Source organism: Cydia amplana, chromosome 16 (assembly GCF_948474715.1).
Source record: "Cydia amplana chromosome 16, ilCydAmpl1.1, whole genome shotgun sequence".
NCBI lineage: Eukaryota > Metazoa > Arthropoda > Insecta > Lepidoptera > Tortricidae > Cydia > Cydia amplana.
Genome location: NC_086084.1, coordinates 6,008,064 through 6,027,865, shown reverse-complemented (window position 1 = coordinate 6,027,865; position 19,802 = coordinate 6,008,064). Strand labels below are relative to the sequence as shown.

Below are 19,802 nucleotides of genomic sequence, written 5' to 3'. Positions count from 1 at the left end.
GAAAACAAGGATAGAGATAATTAAGAAGGTTGCGCGTCATTAATTTAAAATAATACCCAGAATACACACTAGAGTAAATTAAAAGTGTAAGCTCTTTATACATTAACTCTACAACAAGCTACCAGCGAATTTAGTGCTGTCTTTTTATTACTTTTACATTCTCCTCGTAGCTGTAGTTTATTACTCATTTTGAACTTCATAACCTCTTAATGACTACGGCTACTTGCTGCTAATCAATTATTTTTAGATTGAACCTTTGCAAAGGCTGTCAATAGTTGAATGAGATAACGAAAATTTAATGAGCTGCCCTAAAAACGATAGATTTAAAAATTAGTTTTAACGTCTATATAAATGATGATGAAGCCAATAGCTAATCATCGATATCAATTTCAATAAAAAATAACGGGCTGCAAAATAGGGACAACGAAATTAATGGTTAACTACTTCGAAATCTTCGCAGTTTAAGAAGCTACGTATTTGTATGATTCCATACAAATTGTATTACACCTTATGTGTATAATTGCTTGAATTCTATATTAATTTAAATTGATTTTTTTTTACTTATCTTCTCGTAATGCATGTTAATTATAAGATGTAATTTTTTTTTTAAAGATGTGTCCCGCCGAGTTTGTTGCCGGTCCCATATTGGGATACCCTCCTCCAATTGAGGGGGGACTTAAATCTTCTCGAGGCAGAGGTGTAGGGTTGGAGCCGGTCTACCTAGCTTTATTTGACGTTCATAAGCACATTGTAATTATGCCTACTTGAATAAACTATCTTTTATCTTATCTTATCTTATCTTAATAATACCTAGTACATAGTAACAAGAAAATATATATATAAAAGCAGTTCAATAAAGCCTTATCAGGTTTTTAGGTAAGTCTAGAGTATTTTAATTTAATTTATTTATAATTTTTTATGTAATTTCAATTTAACGGGGGTAATTTATTTTATTTTATCATTTGCAACTGAGGCTTACCGAACGACTCCTTTAAAGAATGAAATTCTTCAAGTCATTTCAAAGGAATACATATGAAAAAAGCATCTAAACACATCACACACACACTACACTTAACACACAAAAACAATTTGTAAAAGAAAGCAAAAGTGTAAAAGTATAAAGCAATTTGTAAAAGTATCGCAACAATCGATTTAACACTTGAGACACCTAAGCGCAGACAAGATTATCAATTTAATGGATAAATAACAGTCACATTTACGATCAATCTTGTCATCAATGAATTAAATTGTACTCGTATCCATTGATTAATGTGAAGGCGGCAAACGTTCTAAGAATAAAACAATAAAGACAACAATGCAGTAGCTCGACCCACGACCCGGCTCGTAAATATGCGTGTTCGAACAACAAATCGATGAGATAAGTGTTAATAATGTATGCGCGGCTATTCTGTCTGTCACCTTTTGTTGTCGCTTCGTGTTTCTAAAAGAAGAACTTAAGCTACTAAATTGCAATAAAACTGTATTTATGGGAGCCCATTCGAATTTGAGCGTTGAAATAATGTGTGCGTGGGTTTACTTGTTGTAAAGGCACCTTTTAAAAGTTAAATATGTTATAATACAAAATCATTTCTACTACCTATTTCGTTATGTATGATAAATCATAGGCGTGCAAGTTGTTTTGGCATAGTTTTAGGAAACAAGAGCAAGAGTAGCGTTGAAATCTTTTGCATTGTGTTGAATCAGATAATATCGAAAAAAAAAACAACTCTGTAGGTAGAATTCTATATATTTTACATACTTTGTTTTTTTTTACTACAATTCCTAAAATTATGTAAGTACCGGTTGATAAGGACTTATTTGTGCAAATGAGCTCCTTAAAGATAATGCGTCCAATTAGAATATTGTAACATAATATAACTAAAAAGCATGTTTAGATATAATTGCAGTTCTGTACAGTTTACAGATTTACATCTATTGTTCGAGTATAGTAACCATTATGTAGATTGTAGATAATAAGTATAGGTAGTCAAAATCATCAGCCACTAAACATAACTTTAATTCTTCAAAAAATCACTGAAAATTAATTTATATTTGCAAGTCACGAAATCCTATTGGTATAATAAACACTAAAAATGTTCTGCGCTAGGATACCTATATCGCACAAATTATGCGTGGTCTATTGATTTGACACACCTAGCAAATCAAGAAAAACTGGAATTTTATTTATTTTAGCAGCTAAAACGCTACAGATGTTCATTATATGTCATACATTATTCATGAGCTAGGCGATTTGTATAAGTTTTGGAAAGTAGCGTACCTGTGTGATAACTGAATTTTTCGTGCACATGAATATTGATTAGCTGTATGAATTTGTGTTTATTCTCTTATTTATTTACCTATTAGGTCGCTCGTTAGCATTAATAAGCCATTATTTACGTGTCTAACCAAAACTAAATGAGAGGTATAAAGTTTAAATTCATATTGGATTACATGGTCGGATCTCTTGTAATGTAACTCAATACTCGCAGCAAATGTAGGTACATAATTTTAAATCTCATATTTAAATTAAAAGGGTTTGAAGAGGGTTTGAATGAAACCGTTAGATTTAACCAAAGAAAATTGCTAGGATGCCTAGGATTTAAAATTAATTTCGAAATAATTATAACAAAACTTCATCTTTACATTTTGCTGAGGATGGGAAGGTTGAGGTTATCGAATATTTTCCAAAGGTGTTTGTAATTCAAGATTTTTATACTTTTTTAGCACTTTATTACGCTTACCTAAGCTGAACTTGAGTCGTTTCGACTAAACAACACGTGTCTCTATAAATAAAACAAAACTATAATCTCGACCAAATTTTGGGCAATCAATATAAATTTTATATACCTATGTCATTCAAATTGTACGAGTGACAATGGATTGTAGTTGAACAATATTATGATAAAAAGTCTAACAAACGAAATTTTCTCTCGCAGATTGGGCTGGAACACGAAGATGATTGAGCGCGAAAATTCAAAACTTCCACAAGATGCGAGTCCAAAAGTCAGAAGCCACCTAGTGAGCAAGCAGAGAATGACTGGCCGAGCGTATTTGTGAATTAGTTGCGCGTACTCCAACAGAGATGGCTCTGGTATTGCTTCTGGTGTTGGCGGTCGGTGCTGGCGCTTCCACTCCGGGCGGAGAGGTGGCGCTGGCGAACGTTACGAGATTCGCTACAGGAGATGCCTTTGCCCTTGTCAGTAAGTATCAAAACGAAATTAAATGTTATTTTATTTTTCAAATATTTTATTGATGGCGTATGCCTAAGTGGGTCACTTTCACTTTGACCCACATGTTTAACAGCTTTTGCTAAGGCAGTGATTTATTGGAGAAAGGCTATTATCTAAATTTAATTTATTTTTGTACAGGTTTAGCGAAAATAATTCAAATGTTCATTTAAATATTTTTCTTACTTTACTTACATATTAGTAGGTACGGCTCATTTTTCTAACTTCAAAAGTATATTGACAATTTTGATGTAGGTAACTTTTTTTCTACTACAGCCGATTTTCTAATAACGGTGAAAATCTGCAAAATGTGATACAAAAGAGGAAAAGGGGGCACAAATACCCTCTTTACAAATTATTTCCACATATATTTTTTTCTTCCTGGCATCAGCTACATGCGTGTAAAGTTTCTTGCTTTGAAAGTAGGATATATAATAATGGCTCCTAAAAGTCCTATAGGTATATTTTTGTATTTCAGGCTCCGACTGCGGAATGACGCGCTGCATGGAGGAGTCTCACGGCACCGCGCTGCCCATGGGCGGCCAGGGCTGTGTGTGTCAATGCGGCCAAGATACACCCGCGTTTCGCGAGGACCAGAGGACGTGTGTCGGCCATATAGACGGTATGATAATTATGTTCCAAGTGGACTCACGCGCTGCCCTAGGCGAGGGTTGCGTAGGTAAATGAGGCAGAGATACACGCGCGTTCCGTGAGGACCAGAGGACGAAATGTCGGCCATATAGACGGTATGATAATTATGTTCCAAGTAGACTCAGTATATGTCTCAAGGCAACGCGCTGCCTTAGGCGAGGGTTGCGTAGGTAATATAAATGCGGCAGAGATATACGTCCGTTCCGTGAGGACCAGAGGACGTGTGTCGACCATATAGACGGTATAATCTGTTCTGTTCCGATAATGAATTCCGAGAAGTATGTAAAAAGAAAGTGAAATTATACTTTACAGTACATATGGGGCTACTTTTCCACACTAGTGCGTAAAATAGCACTTTTCGTGCGTATGTCGAAACTTTAAAGTGCCATATAAAACGTTGTTCGATACACGTGCGAATAGGTAATTCGCACGTGTCCCTTCGGTCGTGTTTTAAATCGACACGAGTTGCGAATTACCTATTCGCACGTGTATCGAACAACGTTTTACAGTACATATGGCACTTTAAAGTTTCGACATACGCACGAAAAGTGCTATTTTACGCACTAGTGCGGAAAAGTAGCCCCATATGTACTGTAAATAACTATTTTAACAGACATATATTTTCAGAATGCGTGATGGCGAGCTTCGGCCGCGGCGCGACGAAGACGCAGATCCCGCTGGTGTTTCTGCCGCTGAAGGGACAAATCATGTATCCTTCCAAAGAAATTGTTTTTACGGGTAAATATAATTTCTTACAATTTTAATGCTCCGAGAGACTTCTTTATCTCCAATATTTAAAAAAATATAGAATTCCATATCAAAAAAATTATAAACATTTGAATGAAAGTGGGTAGGTATGTGCCTATAATATGAATGAAAAGGTGTATGGGCTTTTTTTTTTGTTGTCCCCTACACTTTTTTTTTCAAATTTGGGATTTTTTATGTTATTTCTACTCAGAATCACGAGCTCTTTCTATCCTAATAGGAGAAAAAAAGTGTCCTAAGGTTTTTATTTCCATTACGTCACCATTTTTCATAGACGTTGTATGGCGGTCGCGGAATGGAAAGATCGAAAAATGTATGGAAATTTTGGGACACTTTTTTCTCCTATTAGGATAGAAAGAGCTCGTGATTCTGAGTAGAAATAACATAAAAAAACCCAAATTTGAAAAAAAAAAGTGTAGGGACAACAAAAAAAAAAAGCCCATTATTGTCTGCTTGATGAAGAAGTAGTAGTATTTATTCTATAGATCAGATAAGAGCATTTCTCAAAAAAATTGTACATTTCGATCACATCATATATTTCTATAAAAATTGGTATGCTGGTAAAGTACATGAAGCTGAACAATTTCCACCATATTTCCCAAAATGTCCAAGAAAGTTTGTATGAAACATCACTTTTTTGGTACCAAATGTGTAAGGAAATCTGGTAACAAAAAAGGATGTTTCATACAAACTTTCTTGGACATTTTAGGAAATATGGTGCAAATTGTTCAGCTTCATGTACTTTACCAGCATACCAATTTTTATAGAAATGTAAGTAGTGATCGAAATGTACAGATTTTTTGAGAAATGTTCAATAACACACTCAAAAAGAAGCACAAAAGCAACATTTCCGGCAGCGATTTCTAGCCACTTAATTTTAAAATAGAATGCTATTTCTGGCACTGGATGTAACTAAAACTATAGCAAAAGATAATTCCGGTACCGGGAATCGAACCCGAGCCTCCTGGGTGAGAGCCAGGTATCCTAGCCACTAGACCATACCGGACTTGTCGGAGCCACTGAAATTTTCCCTCTATTTCAGACGTGGAAGACGCGGTGTGCGCAGTAACCAGTGCGCAGTACCTGTCCCCGTCTGGGTGGGTGACGCTGCGAGATCTCCTCGACAATGATGTGCCGTTTGGGCTGTATCGGGATGAGGGAAGCACTTTCTTGCAGGTGAGATTGTAAAAAAAACGAGAATTTATGGAGTTAGTACAAGGAATTAGTACAAGGGTTAGTAGTACAATAAAATATTTAATATCATTGGCTCTTAATAAAAAAAATTGTAAGCGGCAGGATTAGGGTCGGAGACACGATTTTTAGGCTATTGTTGATATCAAAACGTGGTGAATTAAATTATGTACAGGTGGGCTTTGGATATCGTCATAGTCATGGATGGATTTCATACTAATAGCAGTCCTATTGATAATACATATATAGGTATTTAATTAAAATATAGAGCTCTGACTTTCCCAACATCTTGCTATAAAGTTGGTATCTATCTAATAATAATAACCTAACAAGATGCGCTGAAAAACAAAATTTAATTGTCTCCCATGTCCATGGTAGTGAAAAGAAGGAATTTAATCAAAAAGAGGAAATAAAAAATCATTCATACACTTTACAACTATGTCAGTGGAAGTAATTACTGGAATATTTCTTATTCCAGTAATACTTACAAACCTAATACTTATAAGTTTTTTTTTTGTTTTGTTTCCTTTTTTTTTGTAATTGTATAAGGCTGTAATACTTACTGTATTAGGTTTCAAGTAAATAAATAAAGATTATTATTATTATATTCTCTTTATTTATTTTTGGTCTTAAGTTAGGTTATTTTATAATATGGATATAAAAATAAAATACAAAAACACTTACAAAAACAATACAAAATACTTATAAACATATTATAAAAAACCTAACCTAGGGTGCCGCCAGCAGCGGGGCAAGGCCCAAGCTGCCGGTGGTCAGGGCTGCAGAGAGAGGAACCGGCGGACTATCCGCGCCGTGTCCAAGATCACCGCCTTCTGCATCTGACCCTTGATCCAACCACCTAGCGAGAGTCTCTCAAGATGTTGGTCGAGACTCTTCGCTATTAGACCGTTCACTGAAACGACTATCGGGACAATGATCGTCGAATCAACATCCCACATGGCGGTTATCTCGTGAGCCAAGTCTAGGTACTTGCTGGACTTGTCCTTCTCGGCTTTCACGAGATTCTCATCATGGGGGATGGTGATGTCAACGAGCACGGCCCGGCGTTGCGATCGATCTATTATCACAATGTCAGGCTTATTATTATTATCTCTTTATTTATCTTTTCTCTTAAGTTAGGGTTTTTATAATATGAATATAAAAGTAAAATATAAAAACACTTACAAAACAATAAAAAAAAAACATATAAACACATTATAAAAAACCTAACCTAGAATGCCGCCGGCAGCGGGGCAGGGCCCAAGCTACCGGTGATCAGGGCCACAGAGAGAGGAACCGGCGGACTATCCGCGCCGTGTCCAAGATCACCGCCTTCTGCATCCTTTATTATTATTATTATTATTCCTATAGTGCAAAATATATTGCGTTAATATAGTAAAGGCTACTTAGCTGACTAATTTAATTTAAATCCGAAGAAAAAACTCCAACCACATAAAAATTGGCCCAAATTAACATTTATGTAGGTAGGTACCAATAAAAAGGAAAGACAGTAGTCATGTAATCGTTTATCTGATTATGTCCTATCGTACAGAGACCCGTCCGATGCAAATTAAGCTTGTACTTATTACAATAAATATAAATAAACAAAAATTACGTCTTCGAATTGTCGCTGGTTTTCTTCAAAACCAGTTCCAATCATCTACAAGGCCGCAGAAGGCATAATAAAAGTCACTGCCAAATAAACGAGATCACTAATAAATGCTGATAAACGATAATACCGTTTTTATGATCCAGATAGTATACGGGAGATTATATTTGTATCGATTTGTGGATTCATACGGTTGTGTTTGTATAAGTAGATTGCTGTTACGATGATGATATTGATGATGATTTAATTGAAAAAGAAAATATACTCAAACACACCCAACTTGTCAGTAGAAAAAGGCGAGAAATTAAAATTTTCTATGGGAAAAAGTGGCTGTGTAGCTTACAATTATATCTATTTTTCAAATGTTTCATCCAGTCTTAACCAAAATGTGAGGGTTTATAGAACTATGGAATGTATACATACCTAAAGCACCTAAAGTACATGTTTTTAGGCGTGCAAAGTACGTATATGCTTTTGGGTGATCTAAATCAGAGTGGTTCAAACGAGCAGGGGGCCTATTCGACTCATTAGAGTAACAGAGGTCATTTTGAGTAGTGGCTAATACCATTATGTCTACTTTTCACGTTAAGTCAAATACCCCAGTTTTTTTGAAAACTGTGTCGGAGAAAGATCAATATTTTTAATAAAATTAACGCAAAAAGAAAGTAACGAGTACTTTACCCTTATAAGGCTACATACAGTACAATATAAGTAATATAACAAGTAAAACATGGACCAAACAAACTATCATAAAAACGGCAGTTTTATGATCAGATCTAAAGTCAATATAATACTATAATACTTGAGTTTTTGTACCGCAAAAAATGTGTAGAGTCCTCATAAAATCTGCTACAATTAATAACATTGTAATATTAATGTCATCGCAGCCATTTAATATCACTTATGTGGCCAAAAAAGTTGCGAACGTACATTTAATACGTACTCGTTGATCTTTAAGTTGAAGTTGTTATTCTACATGCCTCGCCAAGCGCAGGCAAGTGGACCAGTTGGTTTAGAAAAATAAAGGCTATAAAATGCGATTCCAGGCAACATCGTTGTGGAGTGTGTCAAAAAAACCGTAGGTATAAGTTTGGCGTCCTTCCTTTTGGTACTTACATACTTAATGCAACTTACAGGCGAACAACATCTTAAATTAATACGTTGTCTTGGCCATAATCTGTCTGGAATTGTAGCTAGTTAAAGTTGGGAACTGATACTGACCTAGAAAAACTATTCATCAGCAATTTATCATCAATAATTTCTCGTTTTATGGTTACTCTTAAGCTGGTTGGCTCTTACAAGACATATATTCGTCTGCATTTGGGAAGCCACGGCAAGGCTCCTGATACGGTCACATATTTTATCACGGTGTAGACATCTAAATGCAGTATATTTGGAAGGATTGTACAAATTGCTCCTTCACGCCTTGTGTTTATCTGAAAGTTCATCAGGGCTGCATTTCAACGCCCGGCGTTCTGACCGCTGTCCGATTGATGCCATCAATGGTTTACTAAAGCCGCCCGAAAAGGAACGACATTTTCTCCGAAGATATCATCTTTACACTTTCAAATATTTGCCAGCACAGCCCATTTTGTAAAAAACCTTTTTTAGTCTGCTTTCTTGGTCTAAACTCTAATCCAACTAAACTTGCTTCGAGAGTAAATGAGAAAAAAAATCAGGCTAATTATTTCATGTGGGCCCAACACATTGTGCATAATTTTGATATGTAATAAGCACGACCTTGGAATAATTTTGCTCCTAGATTTTCCGTCTCCACATCCAGCGTGCGCTTGAATAACTCTTAGTGAACCTATCGTGGTGGTAGTGTCGTGAGTGTATCGTGTTTTATAATCGGCGCCTAATCTGTAACCGCTGACGATACTAACGATGTCATTCTTTTTTTCTCCAGTGGCGAGGCTCGACAACGCTCCACAACCGCCTGGAGGGCCGGCTGGTGGCAGTTCATGTGCTGTGCTCGGCCCCGACACCAACCCGCCTGGCTGCCTCCTGTGCGGCCTTCCGCGTGGCTGGCGCTTCACATAACATCGGTCAGTACCTTCAAATAATACAATTGTTTTTAAACCAGCGGGCAAGGGATACTTCTCAGTCTTTCAGTTAAGCTCTCGAAAGAGCTATTTGTCCAAAGAAGAGCTCCTTTAAGGCTCAATATGAAAACTCTCATCTCCATTACCTAGATGAGCTGATGAAGAATTTGTATGTCCATGTCCAACATTGCTGCATTGTCCAACTCGGATCTACCTTATATCTTATTTTTTCACAGACGTCCGTTCGATACCTTTCCATGCCGGAGAAGTCGTAACAGCAGAGCCTGCGACACAAAGCCAAGGTCTAAGCGTTCTGGAATCCTTAGCCATCGGAGTTTGTGTCTTAATGCTGGTCTTCGTTTACGCAGCAGGCATTGTTTTCTATGTTCATTACAAACAGAGGCAGAAGAGAAAGGAGAAGGACCCCGAAATGAACTTCTCGTCGACCATGTCCACTGATAATGGTTCTACGTTAGACTCTAGAATAGGATTGGATAGCATGGTAAGTAAATTAAAAGATTTTATCTTTGACCCACCAATTTTATCTCGATCAATAATGTACTAAGTTCCTTGCGATTGTTTTATTAGATCACTCAGAAATCTTTGGAACTTATGAATGTACAAATGAGAGAAATATGAAACTGAAATCTAATATAATACATGTTGAAACTGTTAGCTAACTAAATAAGTTCAGATCCGAGCAAGAGAAACACTTGTAAGGAATGCTTACACTGCCCCGACAAAATAAGATACATATGTTCCTCTTACCCATCATGACTTACTATTTTGTCGTTGCAGAGAATGAAAACAAATCCCTTGATGAAGTTGGATGGAGATTTCCTAAATGACGCCGGGCTGTCAGATGTCAGTGAACGCACCGAAGAAACAATGGATTCATATACTTCAGAAAAGGTAAATAAAGACACCTATATTGACCACTTTTGTGTATAACACATTACTAATAATCTTTTATTAGTTCCAGAAAATGAATCCTAACGTTGTATCTGCGATGGTTCACAATAGTCGTATGAAGAAAAAGCCCGCCCGGCCTTCAGTGCGAACCGCCACGACACCGGAACGCGTGACAGAACGACTGCAAAGACGTTCTGCTTCTCCGGACACCTTCGAGCGAGCTCCGCATTCCGACTTGTCTATTGTGGACTATCGAGTAGAAAATGCAGCGAATCAACCGCCCCAATCGAATGGTGAACCGGCCATTAGAAGGAAGTTGTACTTCAATCCTGTGTTCTTTGAAATAGAACATTTGAAGGTACATGAAATAATAAATAATTTCAATTGAGATAATTATTATATGAATATTAACAGAACATTAACAGTTTCTTCCTTTTTTCAGAATCCGCCTCCAGCCGCTCTTGAATTCCTCGTGAAAATCCGAGAAGTCATGTCCATTGCCAAAGAGAAGATGACATCTAAAAGATTTATCCCGATTTTGTCAGATATTCCAGAGGAAGAATTGTATCATACTATTGATCTAGGCTGGGATATTCCATGCGCGAGGCGTGGACGTCGATTCAGTGCTATTAGCTTGAAACGAGAAAATAGTCGAAGAGCCGTCCATTGCGGTGGGTGTCCAGGATGCAATAGTAGCGAGAAAGAACAGAAAGCCAAAGTTGATTTAGCTCGATCTAACTCGTGCAAAACGTGCGTTAGTGATGACTACAAGCAGAAGATTGTGCGTAAATGGTTAGATGACGTACCTTTACCGCCAAATTCAACAAAATCCGTTAAACCAGTTGCTGTAGCTAAAGTCAGTGGAACTCCGAGGGTTAGTGATCCCAAAACTCCTGAGCTACCTCGTCAAAGCCCAGAACCAATCATGATTGAGGTACCTAAACCTATCAAGATCATGGAATCCAATTTGAAGGAAGCTTTACATGTCATTCCCCATGTGCACTTAGACAGTAGAAAAGAAGTTAGACGGGGGTCTGATCAAAAAATTACTAAAGAGGATAATGCGATAGACAGTGCAAAAGAAGAACCAAAAACAAAAGCTCCTACAATGGTTACACTTGATAAACGAAGTCCATCGAGTCACGCTACTCGACGTGTCCGAAAAAGATTACCACCACCGCCTCCACCTCCTGATATGCCACCACAAATTCCGAAAACTGAAGAACAACCAGTCGCCCCTGAAGTAAAAGCTAAAATGCAAGCCGTTATACAGGAACTAAATCAGTGTCGTCGAGGCGAGCCCAAAGAACTAGAAGAAACGAAAACTGAAAGGATTGCTCCAATAGCCCCCAAAATTGTTATTCCCGTTTTAGCAGCAGATTCGCATTATTTCAGTGACGATAATCTCTTAGAAACGAGGCGACGTGAACCATTAATTGATTTTGATAGTTTAGAGCGCCATAATTTATTGAAAAAGAGGAGATTCTCTTTAGCTTGCGGTCCTGAAATGACAATGAAAAACATAACACCATATCAGCCACTTATACCCACTCCTAAACAGAGATTGTCACAAAGCTGGCGCGATGTTAGAAAAGCGGTGGAAGGTTATCAAGTATCAAGCGCGGCCTCAGTTGATTCTGAATATGAAAACCGAAGTCTACCAGTGAGCGAAGTATTTATAAATACCATGGAGCCTTTATATAATAACTTACCTAAACCCGGGGCATTGACTATTCAAGTGAGTGGCTCTCCGGTAGAGAAGAGGCGTAACCTAAATGACGACTTTGATCCTGATACACTAGACAGGAAGCCAAGGCGCGAAGTTAAAAAACGCGTGGACAAGATTCTTCTGAAATCTGGAGGCAGCTTCAAGCACAAATTTACGGAGATACATAGTCAAGAGAGAAAATCTCCCGATATTGGTTTCACGAGAAAGATTGGCAGCCTGAGACAAATCTATGAAGCTAAAACAAAGGTACAAGATGATTCATTACGCTTGTCATTCTATGAAAGGCGAGGTAGTGTACCTTATGGAAGCGAAGAAGTATCAAGATTCGTAGCTGCTCTTAAAACTCCTGATCTGATAAGGCAAGTCAATGTGCAAGACGTTAGGCCACCGGTGCCACCAAAACAGCGGCAGCCAAATCTTTCTCCTAAATTTTCCGCTCCAACCCGAGATAGTCCACCAGGTGAAAGGAGAAGAGCTTTAGAAGAGAGGGATCGATTCCCTCCATATTCGAGAGCCGAGAACCTCAACGCCCGACGATCCGGACGCAGACTACCCCGAACCAGATCGCGTCGAACAGATCTGAGAAAACTTTACAAAACCGAAGACTCTGGATACATGAGCACAGACTCCAACGAATCCAAACGCAGGGCCAGATACTTGATGCAACTGCGACCGCCAAAAACTGTTGTACCTGAACACATAATGATGCCATCTATAACCGTAACTAATAAGACACCGCCTCTTCAAATTGAATCTGATACTGATGATTTAGAATCGCTTTGCGACGGTCGTAGTGAATCTGGAGGAGAGAGCGTTGAAACAGATTCAGTGTTCTTCGGTAACTTTGACGAATCCAAACAAATGCTGGCTGAGTTAGGAATGTACAGTTATGAAGGTCAGAAAAGGATACAAAGTCAAGAGCAGATTGATTCTGGGTTCATGGGTGAGACGAATATAATTTTAAGCGGAGACAGTGACTCGGAGCACAGGAGTGTAATTTCGATAATAGCGGGTCGCGACGGGCGCGCCTCGGCCGCCTCCATTGCACAATTAGATGACCCCCCATTCGTTCACTCTGTTGAATGTTAATGAATACCAGAGATGAGTAAATATTAAAGATTGCTAATCTATTAATTTGAGTGTTTAACCCAACGCTACACAAAAAAGGTACACATATCAGTTAGAAGTATGCTGATTAGGAGTCATTATTCTTTACTTGTGTCACAATTATGTACAGAATACTCAATGTTTAAATGTAAATAATGTTGTAAGTGTCAAGTATGAGATTATTTTTCTTAAGAGTGTCATTATCATTTTTATTATTCATCATATCATTATCTTTTGTTTTATGAAGTTTGATATTGTTGTGAACAACAGAATTTAAACAAGTGCCTAGTAAAAGAATACCTAGTTAAAGTCCGACTTTACCTCAATATACGTACGTGGTTTGGAGGAATCCACAAAATAATCAAGAAAATTGTATAAATATTAGTTTATAATCATACAGCCCACCATTGACGTAATTGTATGTTCTTGTTTAAACATAATTAAAAAATAGATTATATCATCTAAATTGGAGATTGTCATAAAAATAATTATAGTTTTCTTTTTAATTTTAAAATTATTTGTTTACTTAGTTTATGTTGTTGATAATGATATTAATGATGTATGTATATTCAATAACCGGCCGGTTGTGCAATTAAATTATATTTTATATCTAGTGGATCCGAGATGGAAATATTTGGGTGAATTTAAAAAATATTGTACAGCGATAAGGTCTTTTTTTTTTCAGTTATATTACTTCGATTGAACAACGAAGATTAGTCATACATTTCAATAGGTAACGTTCGTTTCTCAGTGTAATTATTTAAGTTGTACTTAGATAGAACGACAGTGACAATACTTAATTGTAAAATATTCTTTAAATTCATTTTCGATGGATTGTTCTTCGGTGTTTGGTACGGATTAGAGGCTCAAATATTTATTGGATTTATTACGTTTAAACAGTTGTTAATTATTTAGGAAATTAATACGTAGGTTAGAGAAATGAATATTTTCTTACTTTGTTTTTCTACAAAGCGATTATGAAAATATTAATTGTTGTATGAATAAATGGTTTTCTTTTTTTATGATTATAATTATTTTTACACATCCCGTAACCCAATAGGTGGTGTACGTGTACAATCAGCAATACTATTTAGCTTTAGCACTCCTGAAGCATACAATATTTGTATGCAGGGATGCTAAGCTGACAGTTGTTTTGACTGTACCTGCAATTCTCGAAAATGAAGAATGTCATATAGGTTTACTCAGTCTACCTACATCTCGTCCGTCGGCTAAAATGCAAAAAAAAATATATATAGCTACTTAGTTTAGCATATCGTCTGGAAAACGGTTACACACTCGGCATAACATAACGCAATATTTGCAGGCACGCCAGTTATTTTGCCTGTAATCTCAAGTAGCAAATGGCTTAGCCGTCCAGTCTTACTGGTTCTCAAACTTGTCAGTTTTGGCTGCGTATACAGTGGCCAAAATATAAATGTTTGTTACTGTTACTGGAAGCTAAGTTAAACAGTGTGCTACAGAAGCGCGGTCCTTATAACGTATTTGTTGTTTGACATTTAACAGGTGTCGATTATTATGAACATGATTTTATTTTTTAACTTAATTTTAAATTGTTGCCACGTTAAGTGTCGTCGCACCAAGTTTCTAAAGTAAGATGCATGTGCTATGACTGCTGCCTCTGTTGAAGCGCTAAGCAATCGTAGGCAAAAGGCGTAGCTTATTCAAGACAAGGTTTATGTTCTAGAACTATTAAATAAGGTGAAGTTAAACACAGCTTTAGAACATATCAACCAACGATACCGTTAGTCCGGGAATTCTAGGGGAAATCTTTTATTAAAATCATTAGTATCATTAATACCCACCCATACGTATATTAAACTAAACATCCTTTAAAAGACGACTATATTCGTATACACGGTTTTAAAGTTCTTAGGTTTCATTTTAAAGTGTAAGGAAACAAGTTTGTATGGATGTTCCAAAATTGCTATCTTCAAAATCCGCATCCAGCTCGCATCTCTGTGACCAAACTTAAATAAACCACCTAGGTAATTACGGAGACCTCTAATGGAAAAGCAGCCTTAAGGCCTTGCTTATCGGAATGCTATTTAATTACTCGAGATATCCGCAAGTCGAATTTTTTCGACTTATTTAAGCCAGTGTTAGGCCCGAGCCGCGTACAAAGAACTACCATTAAGTTTGGGCACATTATCGTAAAAAGAATGATTGTACTCAAATAAACTGGTCCGGGCCTAAATTCGCTTAATGATGCAAAACGCCTTTTATTAAGTATTGAGTTTACGAAAATGTCCACCGTTTTCGATAAGAGCCTTAGACATGCAGGGTGTATATTTTACAGGAGAATATTATTATAATTAGGTAACTAATAGTTTTACTTTTTGGCTGGAGGGTCGAAATGGAAACAGCTTGATGAGGCTTTTACCCAGGGGTCTACAGGAGAAAAATTAAATAAATAAAACTTAAAAATATGTATCAAATAATATAATTAACTTAAAAATAAAATTATCTGTAGAAAAATGGAAAGCTCTAATATAATAACGAGGCCAACCACACAAGCCATCACTCATACAAACTCAAATCACATTCAACGAATGAAAATGTAAGAATACTTACCTGACATGCATTTGGCCTAGGCCCGTGCATAGCAGTATTACATCGGCGAAAGCCGAGAAAAAAGAGAATAAAATAAAATAAATAATAATAAAAATAGTTCTACATGGTAGTTAGTAAAAGTAGGAAAAACCGCTACTTAAAGAAATAAAAATAATTTTATAAGAAATAAGGATTTTTTTGTACCTTCATTTGTACTGGTTGAATATTAGCAAATATTAAACTAAAAGTATAAAGCGTAACATATCAGCTATGAGCATGTTTTTTTTCAAATTATTTTCGAGTTCTTAAGAACCCTCTTAACGGATCGTAACATGGCGAGAGATTAAGTTTTTGACTAATATTTAATTTTACGTGTGTTATCCTTTTAAATACTTACTTAATTTCAACATGTTCGAGTCTTACGAGAGTTTTGTAGTTAATATCATAAACTAGTGATAATATTTTATCAATAAGAAAACATAACGATATAAATGACAATGTTTATCAAATCACTAAATATATTTTGTAGTACTTAGTAGGTATAAGAACATCCTGTAGAAATTGTAGGTATCCACCTGTCCTTAGCAATATGGTAGTTATTCGTTCCCGGGCAAGTAACCCAACGTATTATTAATATTTTCAGATATGAAAGAAAGTGCTGCTAATGAAATAAGCCTTTAACTAAAAAAGAATAATAAAAGTATCAAAATGTTTGACATCATATACCTACTAGTAAGGCGATCCAAATTATTTTATATTAATTTTAGTACCCGAATTTTAAAAACCGTTCCACGGGCTAACTGCTTATACCTACCTACCATAAGCAAAATTTTTATTCACAAGAAAATAAATTAAATAATTTGTTGCTTGCATACTTCCCATATTTTAGGCGACTAAAGTAAGTAGACAATACTTAGATATTTATATACCGTAAAATGGGGTGAGTAGGGTCAAAACTGAAATTCAAACCTCGATAACATTTTATTTTTACATATGAAAACTGAATGGTGTATACAATAAGTGTTCCGGACGTTTGTATTATTTGGGTAGTTATATTTCATAACTTAGGCGATAAAGAGGAAAACCCACCTCACCCCGTAGTGCCCCGTATTTGGGGTGAGAGGGGTTTTCATAGAAAGGTGATTTTGGAAGATTGTTGGATCGATTTTTTTTATTATGCGTAGCTATATAGCTCCATTTTAAATTGGAATACATTATTTTTGTAGCAGAAGCCTTAAAATCCCTTCTCACCCCCCTCTCAAACCTTCTCTCCCCATTCATAACCCACCTCTCCCCGCGAAACCTACTCACCCCGTTTTACGGTAGTCCGCGTAGTGTTCAGAATAATAATTGAATGACAAATTAGTTTACCCTCCATTTTTCGCCAGTCGGTGAGAAACGGTAATCATTGCTGATAATACCAAATTGAAAGGTTAAACTCGAGGATTAAAAGAATCTTGACAAATTGAAACTTTAACTGAATAAATCGGTATCGATGGTCCCCGTAATGTCTTTGATGGCGCCGCCGGTGTACGCATTAAATTAAATTTATCTTTTACAATCAATATGTGGCGGCATATTTTCTGGTGATTTTTCTCGCAAGAATTAGTTAAAAATTGGTAAAAATACCTCCTAATTCTGTCATAGAATATAATGTTTAATAAATAACCTGCAAATATTGTAGACCTTATAACAAATCTGTAGATATTGTAGAAGTACAATAGTATTTTTCCAATAGCTTGGGTTCCAAAAATGGAATACTTAAGGTTTTAATCAAATTAAAGTAAAACATATTAGGGCCCCATTGCTGGACGTGAACAAATATTTCTATAGGTAGAAAATTGAAATTTAGATTTAAATGAACACCTACTTAAATGTTAATAAAGGCTATGAAGGCATGTATTCCCCTATAGCTAGCAATTCATATTTTCTTTTATATACGCAAAGAAACAGGTACGGGCTGAAAAACAGCGCTGTGCAGTCACCTGACTCGCGGCACAAGCTGAGTCTCGAGCCTATTGTCGCACTTAAATAGTAGGTATTTATATGTTAACAAATAGTTCTAAATGTTATACCTATTATATAAGTAGTTATTAATAGATGTATGTATACTTATCGCTACTTTACTGCTGCTGTAATTAATGCTTATTGCCCTTATAGGGTGGTTGACTGTCAGGTCAAATCAAGTTCTTTTTTTTTCTCGAACTGTCGGAACGGTTAGATACTAGTGTATATGAAACGCACACACGACGTCACGTTCAAATTAACTTCTCCTTCTACATATTTATAATTAAACATATATATATTTATACAGTCAACAACCCTATTGGACTTATGTGCTTATTGTGTCTTTTTTCTTTTTCCTTGTTTGTTTTATTTTGTTACTGTGTTTTGCGACAATAAATGACTTTTTTTTTATGTAGTGGAAGTTTTAAGACAGTTAAAATTACCCTTGTAGACCAGGTACAGTGGTCTGTACATTTATTGTATAGGTACGATTTCTTAATAGTTTCATATTTATTGCCGTTTTGCCATCCACATTAATAATAATGGATGTCAACCCCCACAACTGCACAGCTGAATCTAATGACATCGCTCAATCCCATAGACTAATAGGAGTCCTCTAGACTGAGTTTAGAGCAATTATTTCATGAAACAGATGCTACCAAAAATATGGGGGTGCGGGGGGACGAGGTGAGCGAATCCCGTGCCGTGATTAGTCCGTTCAAAGGCACAGACCAATCACGGCACGGGATTGACTCGAAGATGGAGTAAAACTACCGTATAAGTAGCAGAGGGGGTAGCGTTACTATGCTCAGTCTAGAGGATTCCTAGTCTATGCTCAATCCTACGTTAAAATTATCATACAGGTAGGTGTAGCAGCGAGCAAACAGACGTACTTGAAAATATACTCGGTGAGATAAAAAAAATGCAAAAATAAATAAATAAATGGCCCAGGAATTTCAACGCTGTCTAAAAAAGGGAGCATTTCTGAAGTGAGTTAAGAACCCGCTTAAAGGTAGACACTCTTATTCAATAAGCGTTAACATTTAAGATTATGATACGGAGCACACCACGAGGTGGCAAAGCCGGTTATTAAGTACCTTTATTCATTAAGTACATCAAAAGCATAAGCGCGAAAATTCAGCAATTAAGTCTTATCCAAATGATATTCGTAACTCTTATTGGAAAGGAATTGTGATCGTATAAGGCCGTAACCTGCGTAATGAGGAACAGTTCAAAACGGTCCTAAAGCGCCCTTTAATTTCTCTAAGAATTTACGTTTAGTTTTAGTAGTAGGAACAGGAACCCTGGAGTACGCCGTAAAAACCAAACTTCTTTATTGCAAAACAAACCTAGACTCTGGATTTACTTAAAAAAACTACATACAAATATTTCTGTGGGTTTTTAGGTACCTATATTTAATTTACCTCTACTTATTATATTTTAATTGAAAATAAATACTGGGTATTAACTTATTAAGGAGAGTTTATGTAATATTCTATAATAGAATCATGTATTTCTGAAAAACGCTGTAAGTTAAAGTTGAAATACTCGGGGTAGAATATATTCAGTTTAATTTAAATCGGTAAGTTTAAAGCGTTATTGGTACTTTTGTTATAAAATTCATCTAGTGGTAAGGTAGGTAGGAACATCACTTTTATTTCGTTGAAAATACTGCACAGTGTACATACTTATGTGGTGTCTGTATATTTTTCTTAGACTGAACAAAAAATATGAATTATGAAGCGGAACATTTCGGACTGAAATGTCATTAGGTCATTACATTCCACAACAAATTTTAGGTAATTTGTCGGGGACGTAACGCGTATGACAGCTTCCTTAATTACCTGCAGAAGTTTGTAATATATTTATACCTAACGTTAAATTTAAGGTAAGTTATCAAATGTTACCTGTTACCTATCATGCAAAATATCGACAACAGCGTAAAGTAGGTTGCAGATAATTGAAACGTATGCGTAACTAAATGGAAT

The 19,802-nt window shown here is 36.2% G+C and overlaps 1 protein-coding gene and 1 non-coding gene across 2 annotated transcripts; one reads left to right on the top strand and one right to left on the bottom strand.

The window, feature by feature from the left end:
* Positions 1 to 2,946: 2,946 nt before the first annotated feature.
* On the top strand, positions 2,947 to 13,284 carry LOC134655282 (uncharacterized). The gene is made up of 9 exons (XM_063510733.1): positions 2,947 to 3,200; positions 3,706 to 3,849; positions 4,506 to 4,616; positions 5,686 to 5,819; positions 9,353 to 9,491; positions 9,725 to 9,990; positions 10,287 to 10,400; positions 10,465 to 10,758; positions 10,843 to 13,284. The coding sequence occupies exons 1-9, from the start codon at positions 3,083 to 3,085 to the stop codon at positions 13,216 to 13,218; spliced, it is 3,696 nt and encodes a 1,231-aa protein (XP_063366803.1). The 5' UTR covers positions 2,947 to 3,082; the 3' UTR covers positions 13,219 to 13,284.
* On the bottom strand, positions 5,578 to 5,649 carry Trnae-cuc (transfer RNA glutamic acid (anticodon CUC)). Its single transcript has one exon. It is a non-coding gene; the product is annotated as a tRNA-Glu (tRNA).
* Positions 13,285 to 19,802: the final 6,518 nt, after the last annotated feature.

Coding starts and splice junctions, on each gene's coding strand:
- LOC134655282 (XM_063510733.1), top strand. CDS start 3,083: ATGGCTCTGGTATTGCTTCTGGTGTTGGCGGTCGGTGCTGGCGCTTCC. Junction 3,850..4,505: donor GTGTGTCGGCCATATAGACG/GTATGATAATTA, acceptor ATATATTTTCAG/AATGCGTGATGGCGAGCTTC. Junction 9,991..10,286: donor GAATAGGATTGGATAGCATG/GTAAGTAAATTA, acceptor TTGTCGTTGCAG/AGAATGAAAACAAATCCCTT.